This window comes from Dasypus novemcinctus, chromosome 6 (genome assembly GCF_030445035.2).
Source record: "Dasypus novemcinctus isolate mDasNov1 chromosome 6, mDasNov1.1.hap2, whole genome shotgun sequence".
Classification (NCBI taxonomy): domain Eukaryota; kingdom Metazoa; phylum Chordata; class Mammalia; order Cingulata; family Dasypodidae; genus Dasypus; species Dasypus novemcinctus.
The window spans coordinates 98,419,452-98,438,851 of NC_080678.1; the positions used below are offsets into that span (position 1 = coordinate 98,419,452).

Genomic DNA, 19,400 nt, shown 5'->3' on the forward strand with positions numbered 1-19,400 from the left:
AAATATTTTGTTTCTTTAGTGATTCTCTTTTGAGATGTTCTGTCCAGAGTTGATAGTGGTGTATTAAAATCCCCCACTATAATTGTAGATGCATCTATTCTTTCACTTAGTTTTTCCAGTGTTTGCCTCATCTATTTAGAGGCACCCTTGTTAGGAGCATAAATATTTATGATTGTTTGATCTTCTTGACAGATGGTCCCTTTCACTAAAATGTAGTATCCTTCTTTGCCTCTCACAATTGTTTTGCATTTAAAGTCTATGTTGTCTGATATTAATATAGCTACTCCTGGCTTTTTTGGGGTTATTGTTTGCTTATATGATTGTTTTCCAACCATTCACTTTCAGCCTCCATGAGTCTCTGGGTCAAAGATGTGTCTCTTGTAGACAGCATATAGATGGGTCATATTCCCTTATCCAATGTCTCAGTCTGAATCTTTTGATAGGTGAGTTTAACCCATTGACATTCAGTGTTATTACTTTCCAGGAATTATTTGTGTTAGCCATATTTTGATTGGACTTGTGTTTGTCATATTTTTTTGCTTTTTTTCCCCCTTCTCTTTTTATCTTTTTTGTTGCTCTTACACTCTCCTCTAACTCTGCCTGTCCTGTTTTTTCCTTTCTTCCTGCAGAACTCCCTTTAGAATTTCTTGAAGGGGAGGTTTCTTGTTGGCATACTCTTTCAGTTTCTGTTTATCTGTGAATATTTTGAACTCTCCATCATTTTTGAATGCTAGTTTAGCTGGTAGAGTGTTCTCGGTTGGAAATTTTTTTCCTTTAGTTCCTTGACTATATCATACCACTGCCTTCTTGCCTCCATGGTTTCATATGAGAAATCAGCACTTAATCTTATGGAGCTTCCCTTGTATGTGATGGTTTTCTTTTCTCTTGCTGCTTTTAGAATTTTCTCTTTATCTTGAGTGTTGGATAATTTGACAAGTATATGTCTTGGGGTGGGCCTGTTGGGGTTTATGACGATTGGGGTGTGCTGTGCTTCTTGGATATGTACATCTGTCTCTTTCAGTAGATTTGGGAAGTTTTCAGCCATTATTTCCTGCAATACTCCTTCTGACCCCTTTCCCTTCTCTTCTCCTTCTGGGATGCCTATAATACGTATGTCTGAGCATTTTGTATTATCATTCAGGTCCCTAAGTCCTAGCTGGATTTTTTCTATCTTTTTATCAACCAGTTCTACTATCTGTTTGATTTCTGATGTACTGTCTTCCACATCACTAATTCTCTTCTCTGCCTCTTCTAGTCTGCTGATATTTGCTGCAAGTTATTTTTGATTTCTTGAACTGTGGTGTTCATTCTCATCATATCTGTTATCTTTTTGCATATGTCTGCAATTTCCCCTCCAAGTGTTGTCTTCAAGTTGTTAACCTCTTCCTTTACTTCATTAAATTTGTCAGTGATAAATGTTCTGAGATCTTTAATTACTTGTGCGAAGTTCTGCTCCCCTTCCTGATTTTTAGTTTATTCACTGGATTCAGCCATGTTTTCCTGATTACTGTTTTGGTTTTTAGTTTTTGTTGCTGTCTGGTCATTTTATCTTGACAGGTTTAATCAGTTCCTTAGCTTCTTTGTCTAGTCTTGGGGATTAATTAGCTGTTGTTTTTGCATAAGTGTTATATCTTCTCTTTGTCACTTTGTTCTTCTTATTCTAATTTCTTATTGCTGGTTGAGTTCACTTTAAAGGAAAGTATTAGTGCCAGGGAAAGGCAATTATGTAAGCAAGGAAAAAGTGTAAAGTAGTATTGGTGATAAATGTTAACAGAGCAACAGTATGAGATCTGGGAGGATGGATATTAGATTCATGTAAGTTGTGTAGAGTTATAGCAGGAGGTAGAGTACCTATAATAAGGTAGTTGACTGAATATGGGAGGAATATGGTATGAATTAAAAAGCTAGTATTTTTGTTAAAGAGGGAAAGAGAAAAGAAAGGCAATAGTTTCAAGAGTGGATAACAGACAGAAAACAAAACAAAGATATTAGAAATTTAGTTAGACACTTTGTGGATCAAAGAAAGGGAGGTGGAATATAGGAGAGACAGTAGATGATGAAGGATATCAAGATGTAGGGGAAAGGTTGTAGTGTAGGTAGCCAAAATCAATTCACACAGAAATGAGGCAGTGGAAAATGAGGAAACCCAGCAAATGTGAGGTGTTCCCTGCAGCACCTACTGTATAATTAAGATAAAATAAAATAAGAAGAAAATGAGGGACAAGAGAGAGAGAAAAAAAAAGAGAAGAAAGGAAGATAGAAAAAGGGGGTGGGTAAAGGGCAGGGAACAGGTAGGGAAAAGGAAAAAAAGATATACACCAACCACAACAGCAACAACAACAACAACAAAAAACCCTAAATAACTGAAAAAAAAAGACTTTTGGGGATATGCTGTGAGAAAAGACTAGGGAATAATGCAATGTTAGCAATCAGGACATTAAAAAAATAATAATAAAATAAAATAAATATAAACACAAAACAAAACAAAACAAAAAAGAAAAAACACAAACGTTGAGGGCTAGGACATTCAAGGACTTCAGATGGACCTCAAGGCATGATGGATTCAGGGATGGAAAGTCTGAGATATTGAAGACTCAAGAGATGTGAGTCTCTGGGGTGTGGGCCACCAGGGTTTAGGGGACTCAGACCTGGCAACTTCAAGTCCAGTTAACAGAGAGCCTGGGAGCACCGCAGTACAACACAGCCTTCAGGGATCCCCACAGCTGGGTGCCAGCCCTATGGGTGAGATCACATCCACAAACTGTATCCTGTGTGTCTGAACCCCACAATTCACTCACTCACTGGGGTCTATTCTGTGGATGTATCACCAATTTGACTTCAGGACCCCTCCCACCCTGTAAACCCCCAGAACGGCCTCCTGGGGGCACCTCTACACTGCAGCCAATTTAATGACACAGATCAATAGCCAGGCCCGGGGGTGGGGCTCCAGCTGGAAACGCTGATAACAGTCCAAAACCGAAATTCCCACGCTTCACAAAATATTCCCCTAATCAGCTTCCAGATGTCTCTCACCCTGCCAGACCCTGGTGATGTCTCTTTATTGCTATCAATTTAAGTCCACTGCAGATTGGCAGCCAGGCTTGGGGGGGCCGGGGCTCTAGGCGGAAGTGCTATTATTTGTGTCCGCAATCAAAAATTCCCCCGCTTCGCAATAAAACTCCCATTTGTCTCCCCAAATCAGTCTGCAAAGGCCTCCTGTCCTGTTAACCCCCTGATAGGCCGCTCAGGGCTTATGAATTTCCCAGTAATGCAAAGCCTCCAGAAAACGCGGCTTCTGGCGCCGGTGCCACAGGTCCACCCACCAATATACAGTTTTCTACCAATCTTCTCTTCAAAGTAATCTAGGTTTTTTTTTTTTTAAATCAAATGCTTCACATTCTTCCAACCCTCACCCATTATCCAATTCTAAAGCCACTTCCATATGTTTAGATAATTTTAAAAGCAGCACCCCACTCCCAGTACCAAAAACTGTCTTGGTTTGCTGACGCTGTTGAGGCACACAACGAGTCAGCTTAGAACAGCCTTTTATTGGCTCATGGGTTTCGAAGTCCCACAGTAAGGCCCGATCAAGGACATGCTCTTCCCATAGTCTCCAGTGTTCTGCTGATGGCATGCTGCAGTCCCTGAGGGTCCCTGACTGGCTTTCTGCTCTGGGGGCCTTGAGTCAGAGCCACACACTGACATTCCTCCTCGGTCTCCAGCCCCGCCTCCATCAGGCTGGATGGCAACACTGGAGGAACGCAGCCTGGTGCCTCGACCCTGTGAAGAAGGAAGGAATGTTCCTTCTCAGTTGCAGCTTTACCCTTCCAGGTTTCTACCAGAACGAGGCAGGACCACTCTCAATTCTTTTTGCAGAAAAGGAAAGGCTCAGGTTGAGTGAGGAAGCCCTCGCCTGGGTCTCTGCTGGGTTGGCTGTGCCTGTCCTCAGCTGTCAGCCAAGATCCCTGCAGCTGGGATAGCCTTTGATGTTCCAGGGCCCACGCCAAAGCCCCCTGGTGGGGGGATAGCCCCACAGGCAAGGGAGGTGGGAAGGGACATCCAGGGCTGCCCCCACCAGCCTCCACTCTCTGTAGAACCCACAGTACCCACCCACACCCTTTGTCTGCCCGCAACATGGCTCTTTTCTGGCAGCACCCAGGCCTCAGAGCACATGCCAAGCATCCCGACCTGGGTTCCAGGCCAGGCTCTGTGGGACACGAGCCAGGCCCGCCCCTCTCCATGCTTAGAGATCTTGAGGTCAGGATGCAAAATCCCTCGGTTCTTTCTTAACCAGCTCTGTGTGCAGCCTCCCCATGAGCGCCTTGGATTTGGACCATCCTGTTGCTTCTTCATGTCTGGGGTTTGCAGCCAAATTTGGGGGGGATTTAACTGAAGGAAGGCCAAAGTATTTCAGCTGGTTAATTATTTCTTGGACCTGGAGTAGATGGTTGAGAAGCGGCTTCTGATAGGCTGATGACAGATCTAGAACCTGTCCTAAATTCTCTTCCAAAAGGGGAGAGGTCCTGCCTGTCCTGCTCCTCTCCTGGGCATCTCCGAGTGTCCCTTCTTCTCCCTTTGGCTTGTGACATGCACTTGGCCCATCTTTTTTTTGAGATGTCACACAGCTTGCCTCAGGGAGCTGCAGCCTGGGCCCCCCAGTTCAAACCAGGCCTGAGCCAGTGTCACAGCAGAGATCTAGCCAACGGCCTGAGGCAGTGAGCCTGGAATCTTCCAACAAAATTCTTTCAACCCACAAAATAGGCTGCTGCACAGCTTCCCTACAGCCTTGGCTGTGACTTGTACCCCCTTTCTCAGCATCCTTGAGATCTTGGTGTACTGCTGGATTAAGTCTGTTCCAGGAACTGACCTTAGGAAGGCAGCAGATGCACAAGGATGAATAGAGCCAGGCAAGGCAGCAGTTAATCTGTGCTCTCCCTTTCAGAGGGCCATCCATGTTCTCTTGTTTTCACCTTCTCAGGACCCCTCACAAGTCCACAAGGAGGCACCTGTGGCTGATGTGCAGGTGTGGAATAAAGGGCATTCCAGGGTAAAGGTTGGATGGGATGCCTGGTCCCACCTGCAGCTTCCTGTCCTTTCCTCTGGCACTCATGCCATCCACCACTTCCTGCTGGGAGTTGTCATCTCACTGTCCAAGAAGCATCAGCCTGCTCCAGACGGTCCTAGTAGCTAAATGTTGGGGCCTCTCCCCAAGATGCTTGAGACCTAGTGGCTCACTGGATGCCCTTGCAGGCCAATGGCCCCATGTGGCTTTTGTGGTTTGACCTCAGTATATTCAGGCAGTGGGAAGATCAGGAGGAAGGTACAGGCTTGATGCTGAAACATATTTTTTCCACCCTGTCTTCTTTGCTGCTTGGTTTCAGGATTCACAGCTCAGAGAGTGGTTAGTGACCTCACAGGTCATCAGGCTCAATCTCCACCTGGGGATAGAACTGCACTGCTAATCTACCTCCACTCACACATGTCCAGTGCCCAGGGACACATTCTTTACGGAGACACTGTGAAGATAACTCTGAATTTTAGGTCAGGTTTCCTTGCATGGACCAACATTTTCATACCCTGCAGGAATGGCCCCATCTAAACTGAAAATTAACCTCCCATCTCCTGACCTCCACTCCTACCCTCCAGAAGCAGCCACTTGCAAAACCTCTTCTTTTGTGAGCATGTTGCACATTATTCTGATAACATGGTTGTACTGAGTGCAGTTTCTTATTAAAGTTTACATATTATCTCTTGACCTCTTCCATTTTCCCAACAGAGTTAAATAATTTCATACTAAATATTTATTGCTTACTTTGCCATTACAATATAAATATTGTTTATAGCTGAGCTATTTATTATGGTGTTATTTAGTTTTTAATTATTTGTTATGTTTATTTTTATCTTGTTACTTCAGGGATCTTTTAGTTTCCCATGTTTTCTGATTATGTAGAAGCTTCCCTCTTATATAACTAGCTTCCCAATTTTTTCATAGATATTCTCTTAATTCTCTGAGACTATGAATTGCAGAATTTTTACATTTTATCCTGCTCACTAATTCTTCTGAATTTTTCTGGTTGTTGCTGTAGGTACTGATATTTTGGTCACAAATTTTAAGAGCTGAGGTGTTGCTCGAGTGTCTGACCATCTTTGTCCATTCTCATCTAAAAGGGGGGCACAAAAACACTATTGCAGCTTGTTGTGCCAGAAGCTTTTTGCTATTCCACACCATGTCCTTCTCCAGTCTTTGGGTATCCTGTGACTCATTCTACTGGCCATAAGCCCTTGCTTTCTTTTTGTAGTCTAGACCCTCCTTCAAAATCATCTCAAACTGGGAACTTTCCTAGATGTTGTGTGTGAGCTGACGACTCTTGCTTCCTATAAATATTCTTGTAATTGTAATTCTTTGGAAGGGCCTTTTCACTCAGGGCAAGAAGAGAAGAGTAGAGAGAAGTGTTAGCATTAGCTAGGAAAAGGAGGGGCCTTGTACTTTTTCCTGTGGGCTGCCAAGGGTAAAGTCTGTACTGTGGGTGCCTTTTCAGAAGTTAGAGCTTTGCAGTCCAGAAGTTGTCCAATGCTAGATAGGACCCAGAGTGCCTGTGCCTCCTGCAATGGGCAGAGCAGGTGCTTTGTGATTGGAGATGGGTTCTTATCCATGCTAGCCCCAGAAAGTGTGGCCAACGACTTGACCCGCCTGACCCTCAGTTATCCCATCTGTGAAATGATAGTAACACTGGGTCATCAGGTTGTCCTGGAATTCGAAGTCATGCATTAAAAGTGCCTGGGATATAAATACCCCATAAATGATAATCCTGATATCATTAGAACCATCTGTCCTTAGTTTCCTCATTGTCTGCTGGCAGTTTTACTTATTTAAAATTTTTTTTAAAAAGATAAATACATCACACAACTCTTACGTTAAAAAACGAAAGTTCCCATATACTCCACTCCCCACCCCCCACCCCCGCTCCTCCCACATCAACATCCTCTTTTATCAGTAAGACACATTCATTGCATTTGGTGAATACATGCTGGAGCACTGCCCTGCTGACAGTTCTAGACAAAGCCTAGAGGAGGCAGTAAGGAGGGAGGGGAGGAGAAGTTTGCTCTTGGGTGTATAGCAATGTCTGTAAACAGGACATTGAGAATTGTTTTAGTTTCCTCATTGCTAAAGCAAATACCATACAGTGGGTTGGATTAAACAAAAAGCCAGCTAACAGGGAGGTGAAGAAGGTCAACCACCACACCAGGGAGCCAAGAGTGCCTACAACTGCAAACAGGAGAACTGCATCCATCATCCAAGTGGAAGCTAAGCCCCCTCTTGATACAGAGGTGGAGTGGACATAACCATCCCAGGGTCCACAGGATGGAGGAGTGGAGTATGGATTAGAGAGGACTTGCTGATGCTCTATTCTGGAATTGTGATTAGTGATGGAAGTAAATGTGGCATTGAGGTGGAGAAAGTGGCCATGGTGGCTGCTGGGGGTGGGGAGTGGGAAGAAAATATGTGATGTGGGGGCATTTTCCGGACTTGGAGTTGTCCTGGGTGATACTGCAGGGACAGTTACTGGACATTGTGTGTTCTCCCATGGCCCACTGGGTGGACTGGGGGAGAGTATGGACTTAAATGTGGACCACTGACCAGGTGGTGCAGCAGTGCTCATAGATGAGTTCACCGAGTGCAGCGAGTGTCCCATGATGTTGGAGGAGGTTGTTGTAGGAGGAGTGGGGTAAGGGGGGTGGGGGGTATATGGGGACCTCATATTTTTTTAATTTAATATTGAAAAATAAATAAAGACAAAAAAATTTATTGGCTCACGGTTTTGACGCTGAGAGAGGTCCAAGCCAAGATGATGCTTTCTTCCTGAAGACTGGCCTCCCAGGGCAGGCTGTTTAGGTCTTTGGTCCTGAGCCCCTATGTCATGATGCAATGCACATGGCAGCCTCTCCTGGTCTCCCCCTTCTCTTCTGGGCTCTGTTGACTTTTACCTTCCAGCTGCTCCCTCTGTGGCTTTTTCTCTGTGACCTTACCTATAAGGTCTTCAGTAACAGGATTAGGACCCATCGTGGACCACATACTACTGAGGCAACCTCATCAAAGTCCTTATCCTCAAGGGTTCATACCCAGAGTAATGGATTTGGTTTCAGAACATGTTTTTTATGGGATACAGAGCTCCAAACTGCCCAAAGGTACATTAACTGCTGGAAGGGAAAGGAAGGGCCTCCCTGTGGGTTGGTCCCTCTGATGCATGGCTTAGGGGAGACCTGAGTGGTCCCAGATCCAGGGAGAGAGCCAGCAGGGAACAAGGAGGCCTGGGGCCAGCCTTGCCCCCATGACTTACCTCTGCAGGCCTTCAGACTGCAGGCCTGCAAGGAACCCAGGCACCTGCCACTTCCCTCCATAACCTGAGTCATGCCCAGCTCCACAAAGCTGTACACAACAGATCTGTGGACATGCAAAGACCTTGAACCCAGGGGAGATACATAGACACAAGCAGCTTCCCACCTGGCCAGAAGGGGCCTCAGCCTTCTCCAACCACCTCACTTCTTCCAGGCACTGAACACAACCTGGAGAAGCTTCTCCATTTACTCAGAGGGAGAAAGTACCTGAAAGTGTGGGTGGGAGGGCCTGTGGCTTTCCCTGCTGGTCAGTACCTGATGGGCTCAGCCAGCCAATCCACCGCCCCCATCCTGGCCCTCTTGGCCCCTCCAGGGTCCACACCTCCATCTGCCTGGGGCTGACTCAGCTTCAGCACTGGAGGGCCCTGGTCCAGGAAGCTCCTCTGACCTGGGCAAATGGGCTGGGGGCACCCCCTGCCCTGCTCACCAGATGCGCCATGGGGCCTGAGGGCTGTTGCTCTCCAAGGCTGTGTGCGGGAGGGAGGTGCCTGTTAGAGAGGCTGCTGGAATTGGGGGACAGGTAGAAACTCTCCCTGCCCTCTTGCCCGACAGGGCACCTCATCCCCCTGACCCATGCCCTCTTGTCCTCAGGTCGACATTTGTGGGGAAAAACTGGAAAAGCATTTGCAACCTTGTTGCCGACATCGCAAATAAATTAAAGAAGTAAGGCTTCTCCGAGCTGCAGGCCCCTTGGGCTGTGGGAGCTTGGCCCTGGTCAGGCAGAGCACATATCCCTTGGAGCCTCTAGGGGTCTGCACGTCCCTCGGGTGGGAGCCCCGAGCCCAGTGCTCTGAGCCAGAGCAGAGGACACATGGACAGATGCCAGTGGATGCCCCCGGTGGTGACCGAGGGGTGGTGCCAAGGGGGGGGGAGCTCAGTAAAGACCATCCATGGCCAAGACAGGGAGGTGGTGACCAACTCCCCAGAGGGGGCTAATTGGTGGAGGAGGGAGGAGGGGAGATGGCAGAAAGGAAGGAGGGACAGAACTGCAAGAATATCACAGTAGAAGGGAGATGTCTCAGAGATGCAGGTGCAGGTGTGTGCAGGTGTGTGCAGGTGTGCACATGCATCTTCTGGGGTGTGGGCTCTAGAGTTGGGCAGAATGCTATCCTGGCACCCGCTCTTGCGTGAAGCCTCCAAATCCTTCACTCAAGTTGTCGGCACTGTCTGGTGGGGAGTGGGCTCAAACGTGAGATGTGGTAGGGAGTGGGCAGCTGGGCTGTGGCCTGGCCTGGCTGCCTGGGTGTGCGGCTTCCAGCTGTGAGTGGCCTCTCACAAGTGGGCACTTCCTCGCAGCCCAAAAATGCGGATTTGCTTCATCACGTTCGACTCTCGGGGCTACGTGTCCATGGACCTCACCTCAGACGAGTAAGACCCCTGGACGCCCTCGGTGGACCCAGAGGCCCGGCAGGGCAGTGAGGAGTGAGCCCCAGTGCCAGGCGGGACAATGGGGGCAGTCAGGGTGCTGGAGCGAAGGGTCCGGGGAAGCCAGAGTGGGTCAAAAAGAGGAGCCCAAGGGCAGGGTCCTGCAAGCATGGGGCGGGCACAGCTGGGGGCATGCAGTGGCCTGAAGGGGGTCACAAAGCCTGGGGGTGGGGCTGGGGAAGTGCCTGGTGGATGCAGGGTCCAGGCACTTGGGGACACCAGCGCTGGGGCCCCATGCCGAGTGGGGAGCCCAAATGAGACCTGGGGATATGTCATCCTGTGGGTGATGCCTGGGGGTGGAGCAGAGCACGCTGCCCGCACCTTGGAGGGAAGCCAGGGCAGCAGGGGAAGCAGGAGGCAGCACTCGAGAGGGGGCACCGGGGGGGCCAGGCCTCCCCATGGTGCTCCAGGAGGAGCTGCAAGGGCTGATGCTCTGGGCAGGGGTGAGAGCATGGAGGGGGAGTGGGTGTCATGTGGGTTTGGAGGTGGGAGGAAGCAAGTCTTGGAAGGCCCCTGGGTGGGGCTGTGGTGTCCAGGGGGAGCATGCCTGGGCCAGGAAGGCCCCCCCCCAGGCAGGAGGCTGTGGGAGCCATGCAGGAGGGACACGTGCAGGGAGCCCCAAGTCCTCAAGCATCAGCTCTGGGGGCGCGTGGCCTGCAGCAGAGCTGGGGCGGCCTGGGACTGGTGCTCCCACAGGTGCTCCCTGCCCGAGCTGAGGAGGGGTGGGGCAGAGGGGTGGGGTGGGGCCTGAAGGGGCCCTGGGCCTGGGAGCAGAGGGAGCCTGACCCCCTGGGGGGGTGTGGAGAGTGTGTGGCCATGGGTGGTGGGTGCAGGGTCATGGAGGGTCTGCTGTGGGGGCAGAGGCCAGAGCACAGGGACTGGGTGGCCCCAGCTGGGCTGTCAGGAGAGTGAGACCTGGGAGGGGGGTTTCCTAGGGGAAGAGGCATCTGCAAGAGGAGGGGCTTGCCCAGGGAGGCGGAGCCTGCACACCAGCCTCCAGGGGTCCCAGCCCCACCTCCTGGGCTGGGCAGGCCTGTGAGGCCACCCCCACTGCCCCGCCCTCTGCTCACAGCCCACGCTCCTCCCAGCTTTTGGCCTTTCTCCCACAGCAGCCCAGGAACCCTCTCAGGCCTATTTGCTGCTTCCTCTAGCACTGACACAAGCATCTAGTGGCACTGAGTCCACACCCCCGCACAGGGGGCTGCTGAACAGAGGAGGGGGTGGGCAGTGGAGAAGCAGGACGAGCTTTCCCAAACTCAGTCTCCCGTGGGCCGCCTGCCGGCGGTCCCCCAGGAATTCCACGGAAACACTGGTCCCTCGTGAGTGCTGCCTCACAGCTGCACATGCAGGGATGCCCCCACTGTGGAGAGGATGGTCAGAGGCAGGGCCCCTGGGGCTGGGGGCTGGGTGCTGTGGGTCAGGGATGCACCCAGCAAGCCAGGTCGAGCCCATGGGGACAGCGGAGCCCTGTCTGCGTGTGAGATGCACCCGCGTCCTTGCACGTCCACGCAGAGTGACGGGGGAGGGCCACGCCCACCTCCAATGCCTTTTCCATGTTGCATTTCAGAGAATATCTTCAACAAGGCCTTCGGAGACTAACAGTTGAGCCCATTCTCGTGACATTTTCATACGTGAATGAAGGACTAGAGAAGGTACAGCTGCTGGAGCCTGGGGCTTTCATCCCGCCTGACTGCATTCTTGGAGTGCTCCTTGTTCATCTAAACCCCTTGTCCCAACATTTCCTTCCTTTTTTGCAGGCAAATATGATGATCAGAAAAGCCGCCACTGGAGGTAAGCCCCTCCTGCCCGCCGTGGGCTCAGGGGCCGAGGGCAAAGCCGGGCTTGGGCATCAGCGCGTTCGGGTCCCAATCCCTCCCCCACATTCTAGCTCTGAGTTGGAGAAAGTTCCTTACGGTCTCTGAGTTACAGATTCCTCCCCTGGACAAGGAGGCTAAGGTAATACCCACCTCGCCTTTATGAGAACCTTAGTTCTCATAAAGGTGCAGGTACCTGCCTGCACCTTTGGTCTTGAGAGGCTGCAGGTGTGTCCAGGTGAGGCCATTTCCCTCTCTGACCTGCACTTGGGAAAAGAAAAGGAAGCAGCCAATGTTCCCGCACAGACGTAGGATTTGGTTTATGGATCTTCTTGATTGCCGCCCTTTGCTGCCTGCTGTGCCCTCTGAGCTGCACTGTGGCTTTCAGCTCTTCTTCCTTTCACCCTGTGCCTCCCTCCCTGATGGTGTTGGGTGCTGTCCTCAGACCAGGAATGACGTCCTTCCAGGCTTCCCAGGGGCCTGCACTGGGTTTTGCAGAGCCCTTAGCTGGGTGCATGGTCCCCCATCAAGGGCCTTGGCCAGGGGCTCTGGGGCCCAGGACACTGGCAGGAACCCCGAGGCCAGCCCAGCTCAAGGAGCCCTTACCCTGAACCTGCAGCCTACCCATTACGGCAGGTCAGCCTGTGGTCTCCCTGCTGTTCTGGAGTCTTGCACCTGTCAGGTGCATGAGCTGGGTTTCCCTTCCTGGCACAGGTGGTACCATCTGGTGGGGGAGGGTGGGGCAGCCTGGCAGGAGGGGCCCTGAGGTGGGCTTGGACTCCTGTCTGCCAGGTGGGTCCTGGGCTCAGGCCCTTCTCTGCTGAAAGCCTGCAGAGTAGGGTGGCCGGCACATGCGCCTCCCAGTGAGCTGCTCAGACCTTGCCCGCACGGGCAGCCCTGAGGTTCTGCCGCCACGGCTCCCTGGTGCACCCAAGGTCCCGTTCCCACCTGGGCCCTCTTTGCTTGTCCTCCAGGTAAGAAGGTCACCAGCATTGTCTATGCTCTGACGGCTGCAAAAATACCTGAAGGGGCAGACCGGCTGGCTGCGGAGGAAGTGAGTCCAATCCATCGTTACAGCCATTATGCTGCACTGATTCTGGGGAATTCTACTCAACGCCTTCTTTCTCTTAGGCTCAAAAGGCTCGGAAGATGGGAGCAATCGTTTTCGCCATTGGCGCAAATGAATTTGAGCAAAAACAGGTAAGTGAGAGCAGGTAACGCAGGGGCCACCCTTGAGCCTGTTTGGGGGCAGGTGTCAGAGGCTGCTTTCCCTGGGTAGCCCAGGGATGCCATCCTAACCCCCCCCCAATTACTTGAGTCTACCCCATCCACTTTAAAGGATGGAGTTGGTGGGTTCGGTTGTACCCCAGCTGAGGGTGGAGGCCGCCCCCCATGAGTTCTCCTGCAGATGGAAGGATCTAGTTCCAGGGAAACACTGCCCAGACCCTGACGTGTTGGCCAGGCACTGTCCCGTTTGTGGAAGCAGCTGCCCCTTCCATGCCCTGGCTGTACGTCCCAACCACCTCCTCTCCCTCATAGCTGGAAGGAATTGCAGACTCCAAGGACCATATGTTTGGGGTCCCTGATCTGGACTCCCTGTCAAGCATCAGTTCCCAGGTGAGTGGGAACTGGATGTGAGAACGCCGATGGGTGTGAGAAGCTGCAAGTGAGGAGGGGCTTGTCGAGAATCTCCCCACAGCTCACACCCTGCCCTCTTGCCCACTGTGGATTCTAGGTAATTGAGAAGAGCTGTATCGAAATTAAATCTTTGGAGCCTACCAGTGTCTGCATGGGAGGTAAGGGCTGAGGTGTCACTGGTGTAGACAGAGGTGTGTGTGTGTCTGCTTGTGTATGTGTATATGTATGTGTGTGTGTGCATACATATGGGTGTGTGTGTAGGTGTGTGCCTCTGCATGAGTCTGTATGTGTGCATGTGTGTGTCGGCATGTTTTTGTGTGTGTATATACATGTGTTGTGGTGGTGGTTTGAAGCTGCATGGACCCCTGAAATGCATGTTCTTACAGCTATTCCATTCCTGTGGGTGTAAATCTATTGCATGTAGGGCCTTTTGATGAGGTTTCTTTAGTTAAGGCATGGCCCAGGGACGTTCTCAGTCCTCTTACTGGAGTTGTTTAAAGTGAATGATAGATTTTGCCCAGGTGGACAATGGCTCACAACCTTCTTCTTTCCCCCTATTTCCTGTAAGCCTATCTTCTAGTCTCCAGCTCTCTGAGAGAGCTTGACTTGCTTTATTCATATCAGAGAGGTCATGTAGTATTTGTCCTTCAATGCCTGGCGTGCTTCACTCAACATAAGGTCCTCAAGATTCATCCATATTATCTCATGTGTTAGTACTGTATTCCTTCTTACAGCTGAGTAGTATTCCATTGTATGTATAAATGACATTTTGTTTATCCATCCATCTGTTGATGGGCATTTGGGTTGATTATTCAGAAAAAGAGTGAGAAAGCCACAGAAGCAAGATTCTGGAAGTAATGAAACCCAGAAGTGAAGAGAGAGATCAGCAGATGCACCCCATGCCATGTGACAGAGGAGTCCAGGGTCCCAACAGCCCATCTTCAGGAACAAAGTATCATCCTGATGATGCCTTGTTTGGACCTTTCCAAGGCCTCAGAACTGTAAGCTTATATGCTAATAAATCCCCACTGTAAAAGTCAACTCATTTCTGGTATGTTGCTGTCAGCAACCTAGCAAACTGGAATAGACCTTGGTACCAGGAAAGTGGGTAGCTGCTAGTGCAAATACCTAAAATGTTTAAAAAACTGTTAGAAGGGAGAGAGAGTAGAGGTGGGAAGAATTGGGCAAAGCGTGATAGAAAAGGCCCAGAGTACTTTGAAGAGATTTTTGGTAGAAACACAGATGCTAAAGGAACTTCCGATGAGGCCTCAGTCAGAGATGATGAATGTGTCATTGCAAACTGGAAGAAAGGCAATCCTTGTTTTAAAATGGCAGAGAATTTGGCAAAATTGAGTCCTGATATCATATGGAAGATGATAGAATTTGGAAATGACAAGCTTGGAAATGTAGCTGAGGAGATATGAGACTAAATGTAGAAAATGCAGCCTGGCTTCTCCTTGCAGCTCATAGTAAAATGTGAGAGGAAAGGGATAAGCTGAGGACTGAACTGATGGGCACAAAGAGAGCAGATATTGATGGGTGGTAAATTCTGAGCTTCTGAAAAGCAAGTCCCCAGAGAATAGTGCCCCATGTGAAAACATCCCTGAACAGGGAGCCGGTCGTCAGTGTGTATCAGGACTGGGAACACAACCATCCAGGGAGGATCTCTGGAAGGTCCTTTGTCTTATGGCCTGGACCCCAGTATTCTACCTGTGAAACCAACACGTTTTTTGCAAAATCTGTATGAATGGAGCCATTACCAGTTTGGTCTATAAGGAACAGAAAAGGGGTAGACTGATGGAAAAATAACTTCATAGGCACAATGATGGCAGCTGAGATCTGCACTGTAGACAGTATTCAGCCAAGAGAGCAGACCAGCCCAGCCAAGGTGTGAGTATGCCCAGGAAGCTGGAGGTCAGCCCTGCCATGTGGAGGTGTGAGTACACCCGGGAGTGTGGAGGTCAGCCCTGCCATGTGGAAGGTGTGAGTACACCCAGGAGCCTGGAGATCAGCCCTGCCATGTGGAAGGTGTGAGTACACCCAGGAGCTTGGAGGTCAGCCCTCCCATGTGGAAGGTGTGAGTACACCCATGAGCTTGGAGGTCAGCCCTGCTCTATGGAAGGTGTGAGTAGACACAGGAGCTTGGAGCTCAGCCCTGCCTTGTGGAGGTATGAGTACACCTGGGAGCTTGGAGGTCATCCCTGCCATGTGGAAGGTTTGAGTACACACAGGAGCTTGGAGGTCAGCCCTGCTATGTGGAAGGTGTGAATATGTCCGGGAGCGTGGAGCTCAGCCCTGCCATGTGGAAGTGTGAGTACACACAGGAGCTTAGAGCTCAGGCCTGCCATGTGGAGGTGTGAGTACACACAGGAGTTTGGAGCTCAGTCCTGCCATGTGGAAGGTGTGAGTATGTCCGGGAGCTTGGAGCTCAGCCCTGCCATGTGGAAGGTTTGAGTACACACAGGAGCTTAGAGCTCAGCCCTGCCATGTGGAGGTGTGAGTACACACAGGAGCTTGGAGCTCAGCCCTGCCATGTGGAGGTGTGAGTACGCAAAGGAGCTTGGAGCTCAGCTCTGCCATGTGGAGGTGTGAGTACACCCAGGATCTTGGAGCTCAGCTCTGCCATGTGGAAGGTTTGAGTACACACAGGAGCTTGGAGCTCAGCTCTGCCATGTGGAGGTGTGAGTACACCCAGGAGCTTGGAGCTCAGCTCTGCCATGTGGAAGGTTTGAGTACACACAGGAGCTTGGAGCTCAGCCCTGCCATGTGGAAGGTGTGAGTACACACAGGAGCTTGGAGCTCAGCCCTGCCATGTGGAGGTGTGAGTACACCCAGGAGCTTGGAGCTCAGCCCTGCCATGTGGAAGGTATGAGTACACACAGGAGCTTGGAGCTCAGCCCTGCCATGTGGAGGTGTGAGTACACACAGGAGCTTGGAGCTCAGCCCTGCCATGTGGAGGTGTGAGTACGCACAGGAGCTTGGAGCTCAGCCCTTCCATGTGGAGGTGTGAGTACACCCAGGAGCTTGGAGCTCAGCTCTGCCATGTGGAAGGTTTGAGTACACACAGGAGCTTGGAGCTCAGCCCTGCCATGTGGAAGGTGTGAGTACACACAGGAGCTTGGAGCTCAGCCCTGCCATGTGGAGGTGTGAGTACACACAGGAGCTTGGAGCTCAGCCCTGCCATGTGGAAGGTGTGAGTACACACAGGAGCTTGGAGCTCAGCCCTGCCATGTGGAGGTGTGAGTACACCCAGGAGCTTGGAGCTCAGCCTGCCATGTGGAAGGTTTGAGTACACACAGGAGCTTGGAGGTCAGCCCTGCCATATGGAAGGTGTGAGTACACCTGGGAGCTTGGAGGTTAGCACTTCCATGTGGAAGGTGTGAGTATGCCTTGGAGCTTGGAGATGGTGGCCTTCTGCCTTGTTGTGGAAGAGTGCCACCATGCCAGGTTTCTCAGATGCCTGTGGAATTGCAGAGAGGATGTTTGCCACTCAGATGCTTGACAAGCCTTCACCCCAGTGTTTGTGGCGGCAGGGACTCTGTGCAAGCACCTGGAAAGGGTGGGGCTTCTGATGTACTAGGGCCTGAGGTCACACCATTGTTCCATAATGACTCTCAGACCTGGAAATCTCATGGGTCTGACCTGAAGGGTTTTGGAATTGTTTGGGACCTGTGACCCCTGTTTTCCTTCCAATTTCTCCCTATGGCAGTGGGAATGTTTGTCCTATGACTATCCCTTCTGTGTCTCTTGGAAGCAGGTAACTTGTGCTCTGAGTCCCCAGGTCCACAGCCAGAGGAATTGTGCCCCAGGACAGATGACAGCTGTAACTGCTTTTGATGAGAAGTTTACTTAATATTATTACTGAAATGAATTAAGGCTCTGGGATATTGTGATGGAATGAATGTATTTCAGTATAGAAAGAGCATGTCTTTTTGGATTCACGGGGCAGAGTGTGATGGTTTGAACGTGTATAAACCCCAGAAAAGTATGTTCTTAAAGCTGATCCATTCCCGTGGGTGTGGACCTATGGTAAGTAGGGCCTTTTGATGAGGTTCCTTCAGTTAAGGCCTGGCTCAGGGTGGGTCTTAATCCTCTTATTGGAGTCCTTATAAGACAATGAAATCCACACAAAGAGAAAGAAAGCCATGGAAGGAAGAAGCTGGAAGCAACAGCCTGGAAGAGGAGGGAGACCAGCAGATGCCAACAAGGACCTTGTGGTGTGACAGAGGAGGCGAGGTCACTGGCAGCTGGTGGTCTTCAGGAGGAAGGTACCATCTTGATGGTGCCTTGATTTGGACCTTTCCAAGGCTCAGAACCATGAACTTGTACGCTAATAAATCCCCACTGTAAAAGCCAACCCCTTTCTGGTATATTGCTTTCGGCAGCCTAGTGGACCAGAACAATCGTGTGTGTGTGCAGGCATGCTTTTGTGCACAGATACGAGTATAATAGGAGCATGAACCTGTATGTGTGTATGTGTGCATGTTTGTGTGTATGTGTTTCAGACTTCATGTGTGTGTGCATGTGGATATCATGATGTGTGTACATGCATGTGTATGTGTATATTTGGGTTGTTGTGTATGTGTATGCATGCATATCCATGTGTGTTTATGTGTGTTCATGGGCATGTGTGAGAATCATGTTTGTGTATGTATCTATGTACATGCAGTGTGTGTGTATTTGCAATGTATGCATGTGTACGTGTGAGCACATGAATATGTGTTTGGATGTGTGGTGTGTGCACATGTGCACGTGTATGTGCCTTTGTGTGTTTATACTTTGGTGTCTATATGTGTGTGCACGTGTTTGTGTGTGTGTGGTGTGTGAGTGTGTTCGAAGTGTGCAGGAAGGTGCTCATTTGTGAGTGACTTTGTGAGGGTGTTTGTGGGTATGTGTGTGCAAGTACATTTTTCCCCTCTCAAAACAAAATGTTTAACAAACAACGAGAAAGGAAAAGCATATTTAGAGCCCCCTCAGCACAGCACCAGGCGGTGGAGCACAGGAGCACACGAGACAGACATCACACAGGAGGAATTAGCCATCATCCCCGCTGTGCAAAACTGAGTGGCCATTTGAAACCTGCAAGTCACAGCATCGGAGGATGGGGAGCCCAACAAGTGCGGCTCAGGCATGGAGGAAAGACATGGCCGAGCCCGACATCCAGATGCCCCCCACTCAGTGCCGGGGGAGAAGGGCCTCCCAGCCTGGCAGGGGTGCCTGCTCATCGGCCAGCAGCTGCCTCCTCCTGGAGGTGGAATCCTGAGCCCCACGCACACCTGGGGACTGGGCAGAAGCCCTCTCCCCAGTCACGGCCACGGGGCCCTGCTGAGCACAGCCAGAGGGGACCTGCTCAGCAGTGACTTGGTGCTGGGTCTCCAAGTGTGGGAGGCCCTCCCATTGCCAGGCTCTTCACCTGGAAGCTGCTGCCCACACAGTGCTGCCCACCTGTCGGCCCTCAGCTCCTGCCCAGCCCTTCCCTCCTGGGGAACCCCTGCTGCCCAGCTCAGCTCCCCGACCCGGGCGGCCTGGTGTAGGGCCTTTTCCTGAGAGGAAGAGACCCCTTTGCCGAAAGCCCGGCCTCCCTCCGGGGCTGCCGGCGCTGCGGGTGGCGGATGCCCTGCCCCGGGATGGTGCTGAGGGGGCAGGGGTGGTGAGGGGCTGGGAAGGGGAAGGAGCGGCTGCTGCGCAGAGCAGAAGTCCTTGCCTGGGCGTCCTCTTCCCTGCCCCTTCCCTGTCCTTCCCTCATGGAAGCAGGTTCCTCTTGGAGCTGAATCCTTGGGGGGTGGGGGTGGGTCCAAGGCGTGGGTGGGTTGATCTGGAGCCTGAGGCCGGCTGGGGCTGTGGGGCTGGATGCGCATTCCAGGTAGAGGCTGGGGGTGAGGGTTGTGCTGTGGGGGCAAGTGCTCGCCATGCTGGGGTCCCCAAAAGGCCCTGTCCTGGGCTTCCATCCCTGCCCTCCACGCCCACCCCTGCTCGGGGCTTTCCGGCTCAGGACCCACATCTCCTGGAGCTGACGACTCCTCAGGGGCTCGGGGGCTTACTGGGGAGGAGCCCTGAGAGGGCGGCTCAGAACAAGACAGGGACGGGCAGGAGCAGGGCTGCTGGGGTGGCGCGACCCCGGCTGGG

At 51.2% G+C, this 19,400-nt stretch overlaps 1 protein-coding gene across 1 annotated transcript in view; it reads left to right on the forward strand.

The window, feature by feature from the left end:
* LOC105745771 (anthrax toxin receptor 2-like) overlaps positions 1 to 19,400 on the forward strand; it is a 68,454-nt gene that overhangs the window by 19,479 nt on the left and 29,575 nt on the right. The window contains exons 2-9 of the mRNA XM_058299528.1: positions 8,989 to 9,060; positions 9,694 to 9,765; positions 11,390 to 11,474; positions 11,580 to 11,613; positions 12,611 to 12,690; positions 12,768 to 12,836; positions 13,176 to 13,253; positions 13,372 to 13,432. Of these exons, the coding sequence (XP_058155511.1) occupies positions 8,989 to 9,060; positions 9,694 to 9,765; positions 11,390 to 11,474; positions 11,580 to 11,613; positions 12,611 to 12,690; positions 12,768 to 12,836; positions 13,176 to 13,253; positions 13,372 to 13,432 (551 nt within the window). The remainder of the gene's footprint in view (positions 1 to 8,988; positions 9,061 to 9,693; positions 9,766 to 11,389; positions 11,475 to 11,579; positions 11,614 to 12,610; positions 12,691 to 12,767; positions 12,837 to 13,175; positions 13,254 to 13,371; positions 13,433 to 19,400) is intronic.